Raw genomic sequence first — 17573 nt, forward strand, 5'->3', positions numbered from 1 at the left:
TGGGTGGCAAGATAGACTGGAGAGTCTAAGGGGACTGTCTGTGATTCCATGGTGGGCCTGGTAAGAGTGATCCAGGAGTTCACATTTGTTACTGGCTTGGGGAAATGTAATTATCGACCACCCCACCAGTTTGGGGTGTCTGCCCTTGTTTTCTGACAGTCTGCCCTGAGGTAGTCGTGAGCCACTCCAGTCAGCGTGACACATGGCACCTGTGACGCCTACTTTGGGGATGGGGGTCTGCTGCTGACTGAGCCCCTCACACACTGTCTCTGCCTGGGGTTGGGAGGGGAAGATGGGGGAATGGAGACCAAGCTCCCCACCAATGAATAACCTCACTGGGAGCCCCCAAAGTCCTAGCCCTGGCCCTGCCTACCCAGACTGGGAGGCCCAGCATCTACTGCCTCCCTCTTAGCTGAGCAGCCAGCCCTTCGGACAAAGACGGCCACAACGTGTTGCATTTCAGATGAGCTAGGTGAAGCCCTGGGGTCCTGGCGATTTGCCAAAGGGTCCTTGGCTGGGCAGGGCCTGGGCATCACCCATGCCGCAGGGCAATGTCCCGGGGAGACAAGAAATGACACAGTGCTTTATGGGAGCGAGGGGAGGCACTCAGCGCCTCCTGGAGGAGCAGGCACTCGGTGCCTCTCAGAATCAGGCCCGAGAGAGAGAGCTGAAGCCTTGGGACTGAGGAGGTGGCCGGCTCAGTGCCTGCAGCGCTGGGAGGTGTTGGGGGGCAATGGAGTTCCTCAAATCACACTCACGCCCCCCTCTGGAGCTGGAGGGAGCTGCTCTGTGGCAGGAGGGCTGTGCGGATGGTGGTTCTCTGAGGGAGGCATGGACATGGCTCCATGGGTGGTTAGGGAGCAACACCCCTTCCCCCAGCGACACCAGTGCAACAGAGGACAGGGATCGGTCCCGGAACGTCTCAGATTTAATGATCTCCTTGGAGGCCATTTGATATCAGGCCTGTAGGTTCCATGGCCCATTACAGTATCGTGAGGCCCATTACAGTATTGTGAGCACCCTTTGCCCCAAACTCCCAGCCCTTAACATCAAACCAAAGTCCATTTCCTGTTAAAGCCGCAGTGGCTCATCGGGGAATCAGGATCCAGCTGAGATTCCCAGTCCCTAGTCAGGAACCCTCCGCCTCAGCTCAGCTCATAGAAGCTTTGGCTTCCCTCTGCAGTGCCCAAAGCCTCCTTAAACTGAGAGACCACTCGCCCGAAGTGTGAGCCCTCCCAGAACACTTTGCCGCACTGGGTGCAACAGTAGAAGTAAGACAGGTCGGCTTTGCCCAGCACCCCAGCCGGGATGGCTGCTAGCTGAAGGGAGGCACCTGTGGCCAGCGTCAGGGTCTCCACATTGAGGTCTGACTCCTCTAGCCACTGGCAGTTTGGATTATAAACTGGCTGCGGGGAGTCGGATTCTGAGGTGTCAGATGCTGGGTTTGTCTCTTGTTTCTCTTCAGACTTTGCCAGCCAATCTGTGGAAACAGGAGAAAACAAACAGACACTAAATACTGAGTAACAGGTGTGATGAGCTGGGTTGGTGCTCAACAACTCCCCCCATGTGACCTTTACTCTAGGTTCATCAGCCACCCAAGAAACCAGGACTGCGGGGAGAGGGCTGAGAAGATGGTAAGCCTTTCCGATTCTGGGCTGGTGCAACTCTGGAGGCTGCTTTGAGGGTCTGTCTCTCCTGCAGTCAGAGGTGTGACTGCAGCACGGGCGGATGCCCCCGAGCTGGCTTTGATCTAGCTAGCTCTGATAACAACAGCAGTGAAGCCACAGCACCATGGACTAGCCGCTTGAATACATATCCAGAGTCCTGGCTGGCCCTGTCCACATTGCAAGGGAATGTGCAGGCAGGCATAACCATGCTAGCTTTACTCTAACTGGCCTGGGTAAATACAGTAGTGAAGACATGGTGGCGCAGGCTTCAGAGCAGGGTAGAAACCCAAGTATGTACCCAGGGTCCTGGCAGGCTTGTGATCTGATTGGTAGCCCAGGCAAAAGCCCTTGCCACCTAGATTAAAACTACCTAGATTAAAACTAGCCTGGGTAAAATGACCTGTGCTACATCACACCTTCCCTTGCAGTGTAGACATATCTTATGTTTAGGGCCCCGTGTAAATCACAATTTCATGGAGGGCACAGAAATTGTGGTAATGCCTCCAAACCGTGATATTTACAATATATTTTAAAAGGAAAATGTCTCTAATCAAGTATTTAACAGAAGAGATGACCTCAGCTTACAGTGCTGTGCACATGCAGGGCAATCCATGAATGAGGAACAAGTGAAGCGACTAATGATGCTTAACTTTAATTCACAAATAAAACAGAAATAAACGAACATTTAGGGGATTGCAGATGTTTGTGTTTGCTGCAGATTTTAGTTGTAAAAAATCATTGACATTCAATTGTAAAATTCATTCCATGCACATGCCTTGAAATTGATTAACTTTACTTGTAAACTTCGTTCTGGAAACTCTGTGAAATTCAGGATTTTTGTCATTTACACTGCTGTGAATTTTCTAAAAAAATAAATCGTGACTCAGCCAGGGTGTCAGTTACAGCGGCCTCTCTGGTGCTGGTGCCACAAAACAGACCAGCTGTAGTCATGGGCACTGCTTCCCAGGCACTGGCTCCACCTCCTGCATGCTCCTACCTAGGGGAAAGTGTAGGGTGTGGGCCTATTGTGTGTGCCTACACCAAAGGAATTCTCCCTTGGCCCCAATGGCATACAGGGGCCAGAGTGAGGAGCTGGGGGGATCCTACCCCCAGAGTATCATCTGCAGCTGCTCTATAATGTACGGTATTGGGGAACCCTGCTGATTGCTGTGGCCAAATGAGGACACACAGAGCCCCCAAGTTAAGCTTTAGCAATTGCTGCTCATCCAGGCGGCCTGCAGCCATGTCACTTTGGGTTGCCTGGATGTGCTTGGATAGGAAACCACCAAGGAAAACGCAGGTCCTGGTGATCAGAGGCAAGGTCTCTACTGAACCAATGGCAAAATGTGTTGCTGTGGGTCGAGTGCTCATGGCAGTGCTGTCTGTTATGTGTACTTTGAAACTGAGGCCCAAACAATTGGAGCTCATTAAATATCAGATTGCACATTCCACAAGAGGAGGGATATTAACCAATGTCTTGGATAAATGCCAGTTTGGGCAATACATTCTGTAATTCCCTCTCAAGTTTATGTGGATATGGTATCCTTCACTGACATGAGATGTTGTGTAGTTGCTGTGTGCTTTCAAACTGCTGTGGCACTCCACCTCAGAGGTGGCTGCATTCCAAAGGACACAGACAGAGAGAGAAAGCAGAAAGATTGCAAAGTATTTTGTGATCTGTGAGGATGAAAGGAGCTGTGGAAATGTTAGATATCATTATGAATAATTATCCGGATTAGCGATCAGCTTTGGAAAAGTAATTGACTCAATTAACAATCTACACTGGATTGTTCTAGATTCAGGTCCTAAAGGCATCAGGCACTAGATGGCTTAGGCGCTGTGTTTTGCAGAAACACAGAATTGGAGCACAGTTATGCAACCCTCTTGTTCCTCCCCTCTGCCCCCCAACAACACGGTGATGTTTGTTCTGAAGTGAAAGAAGCCAAAGAGACATGCGCCTCTGACTCCAGATGATGTGATCCTGCATGGATAGCTCCCTGGGGAGCTCAGTTTGTGCACCTGCTCCTGGCAGGCAGCTTTGGCTGGGCACTTCCTAGAGCGTACGTGCTTCCATCTAAAATCCCATTGTGGGCACAGGGACCGATGCCATTGCCAACAAAGCTACAACACCTATTCGGTTTTTGGCACTGCAGTGCAGGTTCTCATTGCTTGTGTCCCAGTGGTGAGGGCATGGCTGGGTCCAGGAGGCAAAAGTCCAAGACTGACTTGACTGTCATCCATCAGGAAGTCTGGCAGAAAGTGATGCAGGGAGGCGGACTGAGTATATTAGCAGGGGCTGATTCATCCTTGGCATGGGGAGCTCTCTTGCCTAGAGAAAAGTTATACAACAAAAGGCAACTTACATCTATCTGGTATGACATCACTGGGGCTGTTCCTCTCCAGGGCACAAGAGAGCTCCGTCAGGAGTTGTCTCAATGTTCCAGGGAGTGCAATAGAGTAATACAGGAATCGTCCTTAGCTCTTCAGCCCTGGATCTCAAAGCACTCTGCACAGAGCTCTCAGTGCCATTCTCCAGTGCCTGTGGCAAGTGATGAAGTGACCTGCCTGAGGTCACAAAGCAGAGCCAGGTCTGACTCCTGGGCCAGCGACTCCTCCACTGGCCCATAATGCCCCGCGTGGGGGGAGACTGGAATTCAAACACAGGGCAGTGTTACTGGGGAAAAATCCTAGGGTTGAAACCAAGAGGGTTCTAGAGACGTATGTAATATGTTCTGTAGAAATGCCTCTGAAATCCTATGGGGATAAATTCTGTTCTGTCTCCTGGGAGCCACAGCCCGGGTAGGGGTGGGGAGCTTTACATCACGTTTACACCCTCCAGAGTCTGTGCTGCTGTGGGGACTGCATGGCCGCTAAAGCAGCCCCAGGGACAGCCAAGAATCCCCCTGGCCCCAGCACTCAGTGCGCTGATACTCCCCCTGCTGAGCCCAGCATGCCCTAAGCCAGAAGCTGCGAGGGGGGGCTGTGCCCAACTGGAGGAATCTTTCCCCTGCCTCTTCCAGCTCCCTCTGTGGCCCAGGAATGTCCCAGAGTGGCATGCAGGAGTGGAGCAGAATGAGCCCTGTCCTTCCTTCGGGCTGGTTAACCCTTGCTTAGAATTCCATGGCAGGGAGAATTCTTGATTGCCTGCCCCACAGCGCTGTGTGACCCTGCATGGAACGATGAAGGGCCACTGTGCAAAACTGAATCCCCACATTCTGTGTTTCAGCTCCCACCGTGCTGTGCTCGGGCCCCACTCAATAGAGGTGTATTCCCAAGCCAGGAGTGCTGCTAAGCATATGCCGAGCGCCTGGCTATGTAGTGCCTGTACCATGTGTACGCAAGAGGCTGTGAATTGCTATCAAACCAGAGGCTACGTGGTCAAAGCACATGGCTGGCACTCAAGGGCCCAGATGCCTGGTTCCAACTCTGATAGAGCTGACCTTGGAGAAGCCAATTCCTCCTTTGTGTCTCAGTTTCCCCATCTGTAAAACTGGAGTAATAATCCCTCCCTCCCTATCCCACAGTGGCATTCAGAGGCATCACAAATTAATGTATAAAGTACATTCAGATCCTTTGATGGAAGGTGCTGGAGAAGGATCCAGTATTATTATTCTAAAATAACAAGGGTTTCTCAGCACGTGTCTATTATCCTGGCCCCAAGGTGTGTGAGAGTCACGATAGACATAGCTACCATGTTAGCTGATACATTTAAAAACATCTAAGCACCCTGTGACCAGATCCAAGCTCTGCTGATCGGGAAGACGGGAATCCCCTGGGAATGTATTATATGCCTTTTCTAACAGTCCATGTGGGATCTCTTTCCTAAACTATCCGACCACCACAGAAAGGAAACAAAGAACTGGGTAAATGTGATGACAGACCCTGACCAAAATGTAAAGACGTGAGGGCCGTCACTCAAACCAACACCACCCAGGAAGATTTCAGGACACAGTCTATGGCTGGCTTAAGACACCACCGGTCCTAAGCTTGTTGTGTTCTAGTCCATCCATGGAGTCTTTAACTCCAGGCTGGATGTCTTCTGAAGGGAGCCACGTGCTGGAGTCACTGGGGCAGTGCTCTGACCGGTGCTATGCAGGAGCTCAGCCTAGATGATCACAGTGGTCCCTTCTGGCTTTAAAATCTGCAAATCTAGGCAGGGACTTTTCAGTTTATTTTGCCTGTTTGACAAGGGGCAGGCAAAGCCGAGGGAGGCACCGATTCCCAGGCCAGAAGAGACCACTGTGATCATCTAGGCTGAGCTCCTGACAGCACAGGCCAGAGACCTGCCCCATTCATTCCTACAATAAAACTTTTAGAAAAACCTCCAGTCTTTGATTTTAAAACTGCCAGTGATGGAGAATCCACTAGGACCTTGGTAAGTGGTTCTAGTGGTTAATTACTCTGACTATTAAACATTTCCCCCTTATTTCCAGTCTGAAACCCAGAGTGACTGTGTGACCCAGGATGGAGAGAATAATCCTTCCTTTCTCCTGCCCACCTTTTTTCTGTCTTGCCAATTTAGACTGTAAGCTCCTGGGGGTGGAGACTGGCTCTCACTCTGTATCTGTGCATGACAGGGCCTTGTACCTTGGCTAGAGTCTCTAAATGCTACTGGAATACCAAGAACCAGGAGTCACCCAATGACATTAACAGGCAGCGGGTTTACAACAAACACAAGGAAGAACTCCTCACACACGCACAGTCACCTGTGGAACTCATTGCCAGGGGACGTTGTGAAGGCCAAGACTATAACAGGGTTCAAAAAAGAACTAGGTCAATTGATGGAGAATAGGTCCATCAATGGCTATTAGCCAAGATGGTCAGGGACGTAATCCCACGCTCTGGGTTTCCTAAACCTCTGCCAGCTGCTGATACTGGATGACAGGGGATGGATCACTCGATAATTGTCCTGTTCTGTTCATTCCCTCTGAAGCACCTGGCTCTGGCCACTGTCAGAAGACAGGATAGGGGCTAGATGGACCTTTGGTCTGACCCAGTTTGGCTGTTCTTATGTTCTAATAATGATCAATAATAATGATGACCTCAAACACAGCTGTGTGCAGCCCCCAGCAGTACCACACTGGGCTGGGGACACCTGAGCGAATCACTGATTTTCAGGTCGGTGGCTGAACTCAAAAATAGAATAAAAAAAAAGACAAACTGAATTTTGGTCTGTTTGTCTCACTGAAATGAAAACCCACAAAAATGTCATTTGGGCTGAACGAGGCAACATTTCAAAATGTACTATTTGCCAAAAAAATCCACCAGCTCTAGTGCTGGGGATGTGGTAAAATCCCCTGGTTTGCCCTACCATATCGCCCCCTTTCTGTCTTTGAAAATGCATGTTCAGCCCTGAAATGGTTAAATATAATCATCCCTTTCTGTTATTTTCTTCTCTGAAGGTACCAAGCTGTCATGGTTGGGCTTTACTGATAGTCCATTGAGCTTTTGTGCTCTTCCAGGAATGCCTGGCATTTCCCCCCCTCTTTGGAAATCTCCCTGTCTGTCAGCCCCGGTGCAGCCCTGCGAGCTCTCAGCCACGGGGCCTTCACAACTCTCCCACCGGCACAGTGGATAGCGTGTGGGATTTAAAAAAAATTCCTCAAGGCACCCTGTAAAGTGTGAAGTACCAACTCCCGCCCGGCCACACTCCCCTTCCCCTGTGGGATGTGGCTGGTGAGACGGGCGGGGGGGGGAGGGTCATCGTTACAAAGAAAAGGAGAGAAAGGCTTGTGACACCCAGCATTTTGCCTTTCGATCGGCCCCGGCCCCCTCTTAATTGTGGCACTTCAATGGGTTGAAAATGCAACATCACTTCAAAGTAACAATTTTTCAATGGAAGCTTGTAAAGTCCCCCCCCCCCGATGGAATTCGGTTCAAAGGCTTTTGAAGATGCCTGTGTTCCTGTGGCAGTCTGTCTGAAAAGGCCACTGGGAGCCAGTAAGCAGGGTGCCAACTCGGCAAACAATCTTAGAAAAAAGTCACAGTGAAAAGGTCATCTCCGTGGTGGTTATGGAGAGAAAGGGGCTGGGGGAGGAGAGGGGAAGATTTCTTTAAGGAGGGATTTTTCTCCCCCCTCCTTTCCTAAAGCAGGATAAATATGGCGCCTTATCTTGTGAGAGTGCTAAAATCCACAGCATGGCTCCGAGCTGGGGCGCCCACCCAGGGAATTCTGGGTTTCCAGCGATCATGTGCTGCTGCACTGGGGCCTCCGGGAATGCAGTGTGCACAGAAACAAAGAGCCACACCTTGACTACAAGGCAAACTGGCTGGACCCAGGCACACGCGCGTGCACACACACGCGCATGTGCACCTTTCATAGTTCAAAGGCAGAGGACAGCTCATCGTGAGCCCCATTCGTGCTGCAATCTCCTTGGCACTGTGCATTGCTGTGTCCGTGCGCTGACTGATGCACCGCCAGACAAGACTGCAAACGGATGGTCTGTGGTGGGCGTGCAGCAGTGTGGCTGAGGGCGCTGGCGCCTGCTATGTATCTGAGACCGCTGTCTAAGCCCTACGGCGCAGTCACAAACTACTGAAATCCCAGCGCAGAGCACTCAGACCCCACACTTCACTGAGACCAAGCAATGGCTAGGGGGGCTGGGGGGGGGGGCATGGGAGACCAAGGGGAGCCAAGAGCATCATTACAACATCCCAGGAGATTCTTACAGCTGCATTTTCAAGGGACCTGTCTGTGACCAGTCATGCCAGTGCCTGGATTCCCATTGCCGCCCTCTGAGGGGCAGAAATGAATTCTGTTCCCTATCAAATCAATTAGAAACACCTCTTGGGAACTAATAATCCCCTTACAAAACATCTTTAAATTAAAAAGGCCTTTTCCTCCTCCCCCGCCCGCCGGGATCACTCTGGGACGACAGAGTCCAACAGCCTTTGTGTAAAGGGATTTCTGACATTTTATTCTGTATAGCCAGCCAAGGGTTTGGCAGGTAGACTATATCGCCCTGCTTTTAAACACCTAAGAAGTGTGCTAAAAGCAGGACTGGAATTGGGGAGTGAGAAGTAGAGCTATTCTTCCAAACTCCTTCCACAAACCAAGCTCCGCCCACTGGAGCTGCCAAAATGAGATGCTACAGACAGCACAGGGTGCACAGAACTTCACAATATGCATGCCCTTCCCCCACGCTCTGTGTGCCACAACTTCAGTGGCATTGGCAATGCTGACTTTCCCCTCAGGACACAGGTTACCTCATGAGCCTCTCTTGGGCACTGGCTGGCAGACTCCTTCACGCACACCCACTGATATGGGTCTCATTACCCCACTGCGCACAGCAACCAAACTTCTGCTGTCCAAACCCAACAGTGCTGGCTCAGCCTAGGAAACTGGATAAGCCAAGCGATGGCCATGTCCTATGCCCTATGTGATGTCCTATGCCCATGAAAAAAGAGAAACTGACAGGACCAGAAATCCTCATTCCCCTCCAATCTTTATCTAAGAGTCTTCTCCCAGTCATCTCTGCCAGGGCTGCGACTTGATGCTTGGGTTCCAGGATCCAAATGCAGCTGCAGCGGCTGCTCTGACACTTAGCAGTAGTAGTAAATATTTATGAGGGTGGCACTGGAACAACGGGACGGTCTCCATGACGGCAGGTGTTGCTAGTGCCGTAGAATCCAGATTAGCCAAACTGCCGGAGTGGTTCTGCTATTGGGAGGCAGTAAGTGGATCACAAAGAGACTGTGGGAGGGCTGGAAGGAGTGGCACTCCAGCTTCCGGGGTCCCACTGTAACAATTTTCATGGCCTATTCCAGGGCCTCACTTTCACACTGGCAGCAGTGCTTAATCCCGCGCTACTTGGGGTGAAATGGGACTTCTTGCCTGTTGTGACAAACCCAGTGTTGTAGGGAGACAACTAATCTCCATGAAGAGGAGTTGGGGCTCTGGAGAGAGGGACATGTCTACACCTTGTGAGGACAGCTGAATGCCCAGGCAGCTCTGAGGCCATGAGGGATAAAAAGAAAGGTGGTTACTGTATTGTTATTGATGAGGTTCCTTCTTGGGGAAATGAAGCCCCCCAGACAGGGGAAACAATGCTGGTGGCAATCCAACTTGGAGTGTGAGGGGGTGCTTCTCTGACCTCCTTTCTCCCCACCTGGACAAACACATAAATAACAACCCCCTCTCACTGTCCAGCTACAGATCCCAAAGCACTCTGCTGTGTGTGTGTGTGCGTGGGGGGAAGGGGGCATCATTAAGTCCATGTTATAGACAGAGTAGCCAGGCCCTGTGAGGTTAAGTAACTTGCAAGTGAGTGTCAGAGCTGGGACCAGACCCCAGACTCCTATCCCATGCTCTTTGCCCTCTGTGTAAAGTGGTGGCTAATGAGGAGCCAGGCTGGAGGCTGGCCCAGCTTGAGGGGGATTTGTTTGGGAGACGGAGAACTGGCAGGGGGAGAGCTGGTGATCAGAAGCACAGAATTCTCCCTACAGAAATACGACCGTGGTACATTCTACCCACCTCGTTAAGGTCGCCAGTGCATGAGCTGACCAGTCCCCGCAATGTCCTTTATTCACTACAGGGCATTCGGCAGAGCCAGGTCCTGGCGAGCCTGCGTCCCACTGTTAGCGGGATCCCCCACACACCAGCACTGAGTTGGGCACAGGACTGGGGAATTCCTAGTATAACACCCATGGGAAGAGCAATGGACTAGAAGCAAGGGAAAGGTGGTTTTCAAGGATGGGATTTTTTAATGGGATTTTGCTCCTCCATCACTTAGGCATTTTGAAAGCCCCACCCTTAAATGTTTGCTTAGGGCAAACAATGTTAGAAACCGCGCTTTAAAAATACTCTCCATATGTCATATGAGTTCCAGGCTGGGGTAGGAGGCTCTCCCAACTTGGACCCTGTCAGAGGGTATTAACATAGTCTCACTTGGGATGCTAATGCCACCCCAGCAAAGGGTCCATCTCCTGTTCTCTTCTTGTACAGGCCCACCTGTGGCAGACAGCCTGCATTCCTACTCGTGAGGCCGCAGAGCTTGGACCTGGGCACCAATGCTCTTGTGTCTGTACTGGCTGCGTAGCAGCAGCAGGTCCCTGTGGAAGTGTGATCCTTGAGGAATAATGGACACCTGCCATATCCTGAGACACACAAAGTTCTGCCAGGAGGTTCTGACATGCTCACAGCCTCGCCCAGCTCTCAGGGCTGTCACTGTGAGCACTTCCTTCACACTGGCAACACACTCCCTTGTAATTTGGCAATTAAGAGCTAGGTGTTCTGAAGAAAACACTTGTCATAAAGACTTTGCCGAAGTCTGAAAACACACCCGGGAGCATTCTTGGAGGACAAAGGTCCATGGGAAACCTTCCCTTGGTGAGAGATGGCTCCTGATAAGGGAAGTTACGAGCCTGAGAAACACACTCTATTGCAGGGAACTGAAGATGCCTGATTATCTTTTCCTTCCAGATAACTGTGATAAGAAAAGGACAAAGGACTCTGGATTGTGCAACCAGTTCAACGCAGGAGGGGCCAAGTTCTTAGGGCTTTCTCGGAGCTGGGTAGGATGGAGATTGGGAGTTAAGCCCTGTGACCCCCTTTGCTCTGCTGATGCAAAGCAACAAGGCAAAAAATGGCATGAAGCAGTCCAAGACTCTCCTCGCTCTCTATAGGGTTTCATGGAAGGGAAAGGGATCCTGTTGGATTCTCTGCCTTCCCCCCAGCCTCCCCAGAAACCCTGCCTGGCACCTCCTGCCCCCAATGTTTTGTTTTGCTGGGTTTTACTCTTGCATCAGCAAAGGACACAGTTGGATCTTGCTTATTCTCTGATCACCGTCAGGATAATACTGATGTGATGTCTGCACAGCTCTGGGAACCCACGGCTACTACCTGTCAGGGTATCTGCACCATGGGAGAGGGAAGTGGGAAGGGGGCTGACAGACATTTCTAATGAACATCCAGCCTCTGAGACATTCATGCTGGGCTCTAGGTCTATTCCCAGCTCTGCCCCTGACCTGTTTTTCGGGGCAGGGACTCTCTCGCTGTGTGTGTACAGTGCCTGGCACAGTTCAATGCCATTACTATTTGATATTTATATTGTGGTAGTACCTAGAGGTCTAAAAGAGGCCTGGGCCACATTGTGCTAGCTGCTGTATAAACCTATAGGAAAAAATGGGGCCCCACTCTCATTTGGGGCCATTAGGTGAGCCTGTAATAAATAATAATAATTCAGAACAACATATTATGGTTATGGGGTTGCTCTTTCTAGTGTACACTCAACCTTGCACTAAATGCGTATCTTTCTGAGGCAGCTTGGTCTAACGGTTGAGTATGGGAGTGAAAATCAGGACTTCTGGCTTCTACCCCGGCTCTGCCACTCACTGCCAGACCCCATGGAAGCTCCATCGCCGAACCGTGCCTCAGTTTCCCCATGTCCAAAGCAGGGATAATAGTGCTCACCCACTTTTGCAGTCTATGGGTAAAAAGAGCTATGTGGCTCCTTCAGCTGGAGATCCCTGAGCACTGCCCCTTGGACTCATTATCCTAAGCCCATTGCGAATGCTCAAGGAAGTCTGAGTTGTGTTACTGCATGTCCATCCTTATGTGGCAATCAGATTGGCACAACATTCAATACGGAGTGAGCCCAAGGTAGCATGCAAGGGTCAGGCATGAGATTCTGTAGCCCTCTCGTGAGACCTCAAGCCTACCTTATTTTAAAGTGACAGCTCCATCCCAGCTTCAAGTGTAATTAACTGAGGGCTCTAAACAGACTGATGCCTCTTTAGGTGCAGACTTGAGTCCATGGCTAAGGAGGCTGTGGGGTTCACCAAGTTGTGAGGAAGTGTCGGTGGGTTTGCCCTGGCAGCCCCTAGCCTCAGAATCACTGGCCTGGCCCCAGAGAGCTTTGGTGGAGAAGGGGGAGATGTAGAAAGACCCCAACTCTTCCCTGGGAGACATGCAGCTTAAACCTCAGCACAGAACAATTGATAGCTGTAAAGCTTTCCCCGTTTGGCTGCTTCCTCCCCCCTTCCTGAGATCACAGGCCACACCGCAAAGTGAAGGGCTGAGAAAATTCTCACGCTGTAATCAGCAATGCAGAGAAGAGTGACCTTAAGAAGCTGGGGGGAGGAAGGGAAAGAAATACTGAGTCACTTCTGCAGGCAAGTGAGAGGGAAACGTGCTGAACAAACAGGTGTCCAGGGTCACAGCCAGGGGAGCACTCATGGGCTGTATACACAGCAGTCTATCTGCAGCAACCCCATCTTAACAGTCATTTTTCCCATGCTGTTCATGTGACACAAACAAGGATCCTTCATCCACCCTCTTGCCATTTGCACAGTCCCATGCCAAGGGTGCCTCTGGGGCTCACCACACTGCACAGTGCTGCGTTCACAACCACCAGACCTTTTAATGAACAGCCCTGGGTCTCTCCCAGCTCTGCTGCTACATGGAGCAAAATCTGGGAGGACTGGAAGGCTCAGTAGCATCAGTTTAAGCCTGGCTCAGTGCAGGAATCTCAATCTTGACCTGCAGCATCCTCTGCTAGTCCAGTCATGGCCTCCACATGTTGTGCCAGTGCACCTCAATCTTGAGATGAAATATCCCTGTTTGTCTAATGTCAGCCTCTGCCAACACCCCTCAGTACTGCCACACAACACCCCCAGCTATTCCAGACTGGGCTGCCCTGAGTTCTGTCAATGCCTGCCACTGCCAGTCCTGATCTACAACTCCCCACCTCTGCCAGCTCTGCCTGCCATGCCGCCCCCGGCTATTCCACGTCTGGACATCACTTCAGCAAAGACTCCCACCCCTGCCAAAGGAACCATGGCACAATATACAGACGAGGTGGAAAAACACCCACTGGAGATGAGGACGAGGTCACCAAGCTGACCTAGAGAGGATTGGAACCCGTTAGGAGTGAATGCCAAGTGGATGAACCCATTGTGAATCCCTGGGCCGAGAGCCTTAGCCACGATCTTCCACTTCCCGTTGGGGTCACCATTACTGGTAGAGGAGAAGGGCCATGTTCTGCCACCTCCTCTTCCTCCCCCTGCAATCTCAGCCACCAGAATGAGGCCCCACAATGCACTGACTTCTCTCTCTGGGCACACCCATCAAAGGGTGACAGCACCTTATGCAGCAGCTGCAGGGCGGATGCGGCAGCTCAGAGGACAGCCATCCCCAGCTGGGCCAACCATGGCAGTAAAGTCAGATTTGTCACATGGCAGCCCTCTTCACTGGGCAGCAGGCGAGAGTCACACCCCTCTAGTGGGAGAGGCAGAAATCCAATTGCTGCTGAAAAGGCTGTTCTATTACAGCTGGTTGAGCTCGGGGGGCACAGATGGGTCTCTCAGAAAGGTCTGACCTATTTCCCTTCCATGGGCTTTCAGTGCAAGCTGTGAGGAAGAGGGCGGTGGAGATCCAGTCAAAATGCAACAGAGTAAGTTATTGTTGTTACAAGTGCTCTGCAGTTTGCTTATACTAGTGTGTCACATAGATTCAGAACGTCATAGATTCCCAGGCCAGAAGGGATCATCTAATCTGATTCCCTGCATAGCATAGGCCAGAGAACATCCCCAAAACAATTCACTGTGAACTAGAGCAGCTCTTTTAGAAAAAGAGCCAATCTTGATACAAAAATTGCCAGCGATGGAGAATCCACCATGACTCTGGGTAAGTGGTTCCAATGGTTAATTACAGTTTCAACATGCTTTACAAGTCCTGGCTCACTGCATCTCCAGCCCCCTGTGAGGCAGGCCAGTATTATTCCCATTTTTCAGATAAGGAAACTGAGGCATGGAGAAATCAAGTGATTTACCTAAGGGTAGCCAGCATCAGAGCTGGAATCTGCAGCTGGTTCCAGATTCCCAATCCCCTAGCTAAGCCACTTGACCACACATCTCATATGAGCAACTGCAAATCCTGAATGTGGCAACCTCTTGTGATGAAGATTGTAATGCGAGTTGGAAACACTGCACACCAGCTATCAGCTGAGACAAAAATTCTGCACACAACATAGCCAAATATTTGCACTCTGTTCTCAAATCTAGGATACCTGCTCTGCATGCTATGAAACAGCTGTGAGCTTGACATCCAACATGTCAGCAACACATCCCTCCCAGAGTGCTCATAGCCTGGCTCTGCACAGCTTTGCAATCAGGAATAGGGCATCCCAAGGTAACCGTCTGGTCCCTCCTCATATGTCCTAGCTTGATATATCTGATCCTTCACCATTCTCTAGCTTGGAATGGCAAAAGGAGCCATAGACTGCTTAGGAAAATCACAGGTGCAGTAAGGAAAACCGACTCACATTTGAAGGCCAGAAGGGATCTGTTGATCATCTAGTCTGACCAATTACATAACTTAGGGCCTAGAATTTCTCCCATCAAATCCTGTATCAAGGCCATAACTCCTGGTGGAGCTACAGCATGTTTTTAAAGGAAGAAGAATATCAAAGGCCATGAAAAGATTCTACTGGGAGGCAGAACAAGTTTATATGTTTGCTCCTGATTTGTTGTGAAGCCATTACCAGAGCTTGCCAGAATGAATACAGTCAGACATGAATGTGTCGAAGTGCATGGCATAGATGGGACACAGCCAGGCATGTCTACAAAAATCAGCAAAAATGATGACAATTTTTCACAAAAAAATTCAAATTTTTAATCTAAAGTGCCCAAGCATGGCCCGTGTCTGGGTTCTCACATTGTCTGATTTCTCCTGTCACAGCCCTACTAAGATATCAACGACCAGAGCTGGCCCCCATTACAGTGAGACTAGGTAAGTAATATTTTTGATGTCCCCTGGCCTGGTTAGAATGACCTATGTGATGGTCTCCCGTTCCATACTGTGGCTGAAACAGGGCTGGCCAGCTGATGGCATGTCAGAGCCCATGCTCCACTTTAGTGTCCCTGGAAACGTGGTGACTCAGGTGTGGACATGTGTTGCCTGGGCCAAGTTGCCTCATTAAGGACCATGTTACAGCCCATGTAATTTTTAGGTATCTTATCATTTCAGTCTTGTTTTTGCAAAATCATTTTTGTAGCAGAATCCTCCCCAGTGACGTTCTTGGGGTTCATAGCAATGGGGTGAGGGTGCAGCACAAAACTAAGGGAAGGCACAGCTCCGTGAGCCTGTGACACAACTCACAAACACAAAACTGACTTGCTCATTGTTTTCCCTGTGGCATGGGTGCATAAACCACCCCTGGGAAAGCTGTGGGGACCACCATGCTGAGAATTCCATCTGAGGCAGTTCTGTCTGGGCTTGTGAGCAATTTCTGGCAAATCTGGATAAGTCCTAAACAGACTGGATTGGAAAATGTGCCCAAACCTTGGGAAACCTGTACAAAGCCCAAAGTAAAAATTCAAATGAGTTATTATACAAGGATTAATCGTCTATTAATAACATACAAGCCTGGCCATAAAAAGGAATGGAAACAAGTCAAATAGAATGGCACAGAAAAATACCTTACTAGAGACGTATCCAACATGGCAAGCACCAAGGGGTTCTTGTCATTCACCGCCAGGACCTCCCCCCAAAGTGATCACCCTTAGCAAATGGCCCTTTGCAGCTTCAGGTCCATCTGGGTGCAGAGGGCCAAAACCGTGCTAGCTGCAGCCTTTAGTTGCATTTCAGTCCCTCGGGCATGGTCTCCATCCATATGTGACTCACACAGACAGTTGCTTTGGCATCACATACTCCGTTCTCTCACTGTTCAGTCCCATAGTTGAAAACATCTGAGGAGACAGTCCCCAGCCTTGCTTGGAGAGACTGGAGGAGATGCATGGGTTATTGTGGAGAAACTGGAGATCATTCGCCTTCCAAGTAACTGTGGGATGCAAAGGGCTGGATCCTCCAGGACGGAGTGGCTGCTTTGCGTTGCACTGTCAGCATAACCTGTCTACAACCACAACCCAAGGAGTATTGCCCCAGTGCAAAGGGGACCTTGCCGTGACACAGAGCTAATGCCGCATGCCCTCTCTGGTCCTAAAATCTATGAATCAAGGTTCCCCTAAAATCTCTCAGCCAGAATTGCTGGCATGTGATTCAGATTGTTGGCTTAGCAAAGTGAGGTCCTATGCTCAACTCAGTGGCCTTTCTCTGCCTGCCTACTTGCCTGTCCACATGTAATGCAGTAACTTTTGGACACTGCATCTGATCAACTCCAAAATTTCAGGCATGTTCTAGGCATAGGTGCTGGAACTAGGGTGCTGCCGCACCCTCTGGCTTGAAGTGGTTTCCATTATATACAGGGTTTACAGTTTGGTTCAATGGCTCTCAGCACCCCCACTATATACATTGTTCCAGCACCTCTGGTTCTAGGAATCACTGCGCAGAACCTATTGATTGCAATAAAAAACAGAAAACCAGATCCCCCAGACAGAAAAAAATAAAATAAGCATTGAAGGAAGGGGGGCACAGTATGGGGGAGGGAACCTGGGGGACACACAGAGCCCCTGGTACCTGGAACACACACTGAGCTCTGGCATGGGGAGGAATGGGGGACCCAGGCATGAGGGGAGAGCGAATGGTGGGCATAGAACATGGCAGATGTGTGGGACAATGGTATGAGGGAGGGGACACACAAATAGGGTTACCATATTTTAAAAATAAAAAAAGAGGACCCTCCACGGGCCCTGGCCCTGCCCATTTCCCCACCCCCAGCCCCGCCCCAACTCCGCCCCTTCCTCCCTCCCACTCCCAGCCCCGGGGAAAGGGAAGGGCTGCCCGGCAAACCCTGAAGCCGGTAGCGCTGGGGCAGCCCTTTCCCCGTGGCTGGGAGTGGGAGGGAGGAGGGGGCGGAGTTAGGGTGGGGAAGGGGTGGGGCTGGGGTGGGGAAATGGGCGGGGCCAGGGCCCGTGGAGGGTCCTCTTTTTTTATTGAATAAATATGGTAACCCTATGTGACATTAAAAGAGCGAATTTGCATATTTTAAAACAATTTGTACATAACCA

General features: G+C 50.5%; 1 protein-coding gene across 1 annotated transcript in view; it reads right to left on the reverse strand.

Moving 5' to 3' along the window:
• Positions 1-927: 927 nt before the first annotated feature.
• LOC112118669 (exonuclease mut-7 homolog) overlaps positions 928-17573 on the reverse strand; it is a 19614-nt gene continuing 2968 nt past the window's right edge. Inside the window, exon 2 of the mRNA XM_024217082.3 lies at positions 928-1480. Within this exon, the coding sequence (XP_024072850.1) occupies positions 1146-1480 (335 nt within the window). The 3' untranslated portion in view covers positions 928-1145. The remainder of the gene's footprint in view (positions 1481-17573) is intronic.

This window comes from Terrapene carolina, unplaced genomic scaffold (assembly GCF_002925995.2).
Source record: "Terrapene carolina triunguis isolate 2854851 unplaced genomic scaffold, T_m_triunguis-2.0 Scaffold508, whole genome shotgun sequence".
Classification (NCBI taxonomy): Eukaryota; Metazoa; Chordata; order Testudines; family Emydidae; genus Terrapene; species Terrapene triunguis.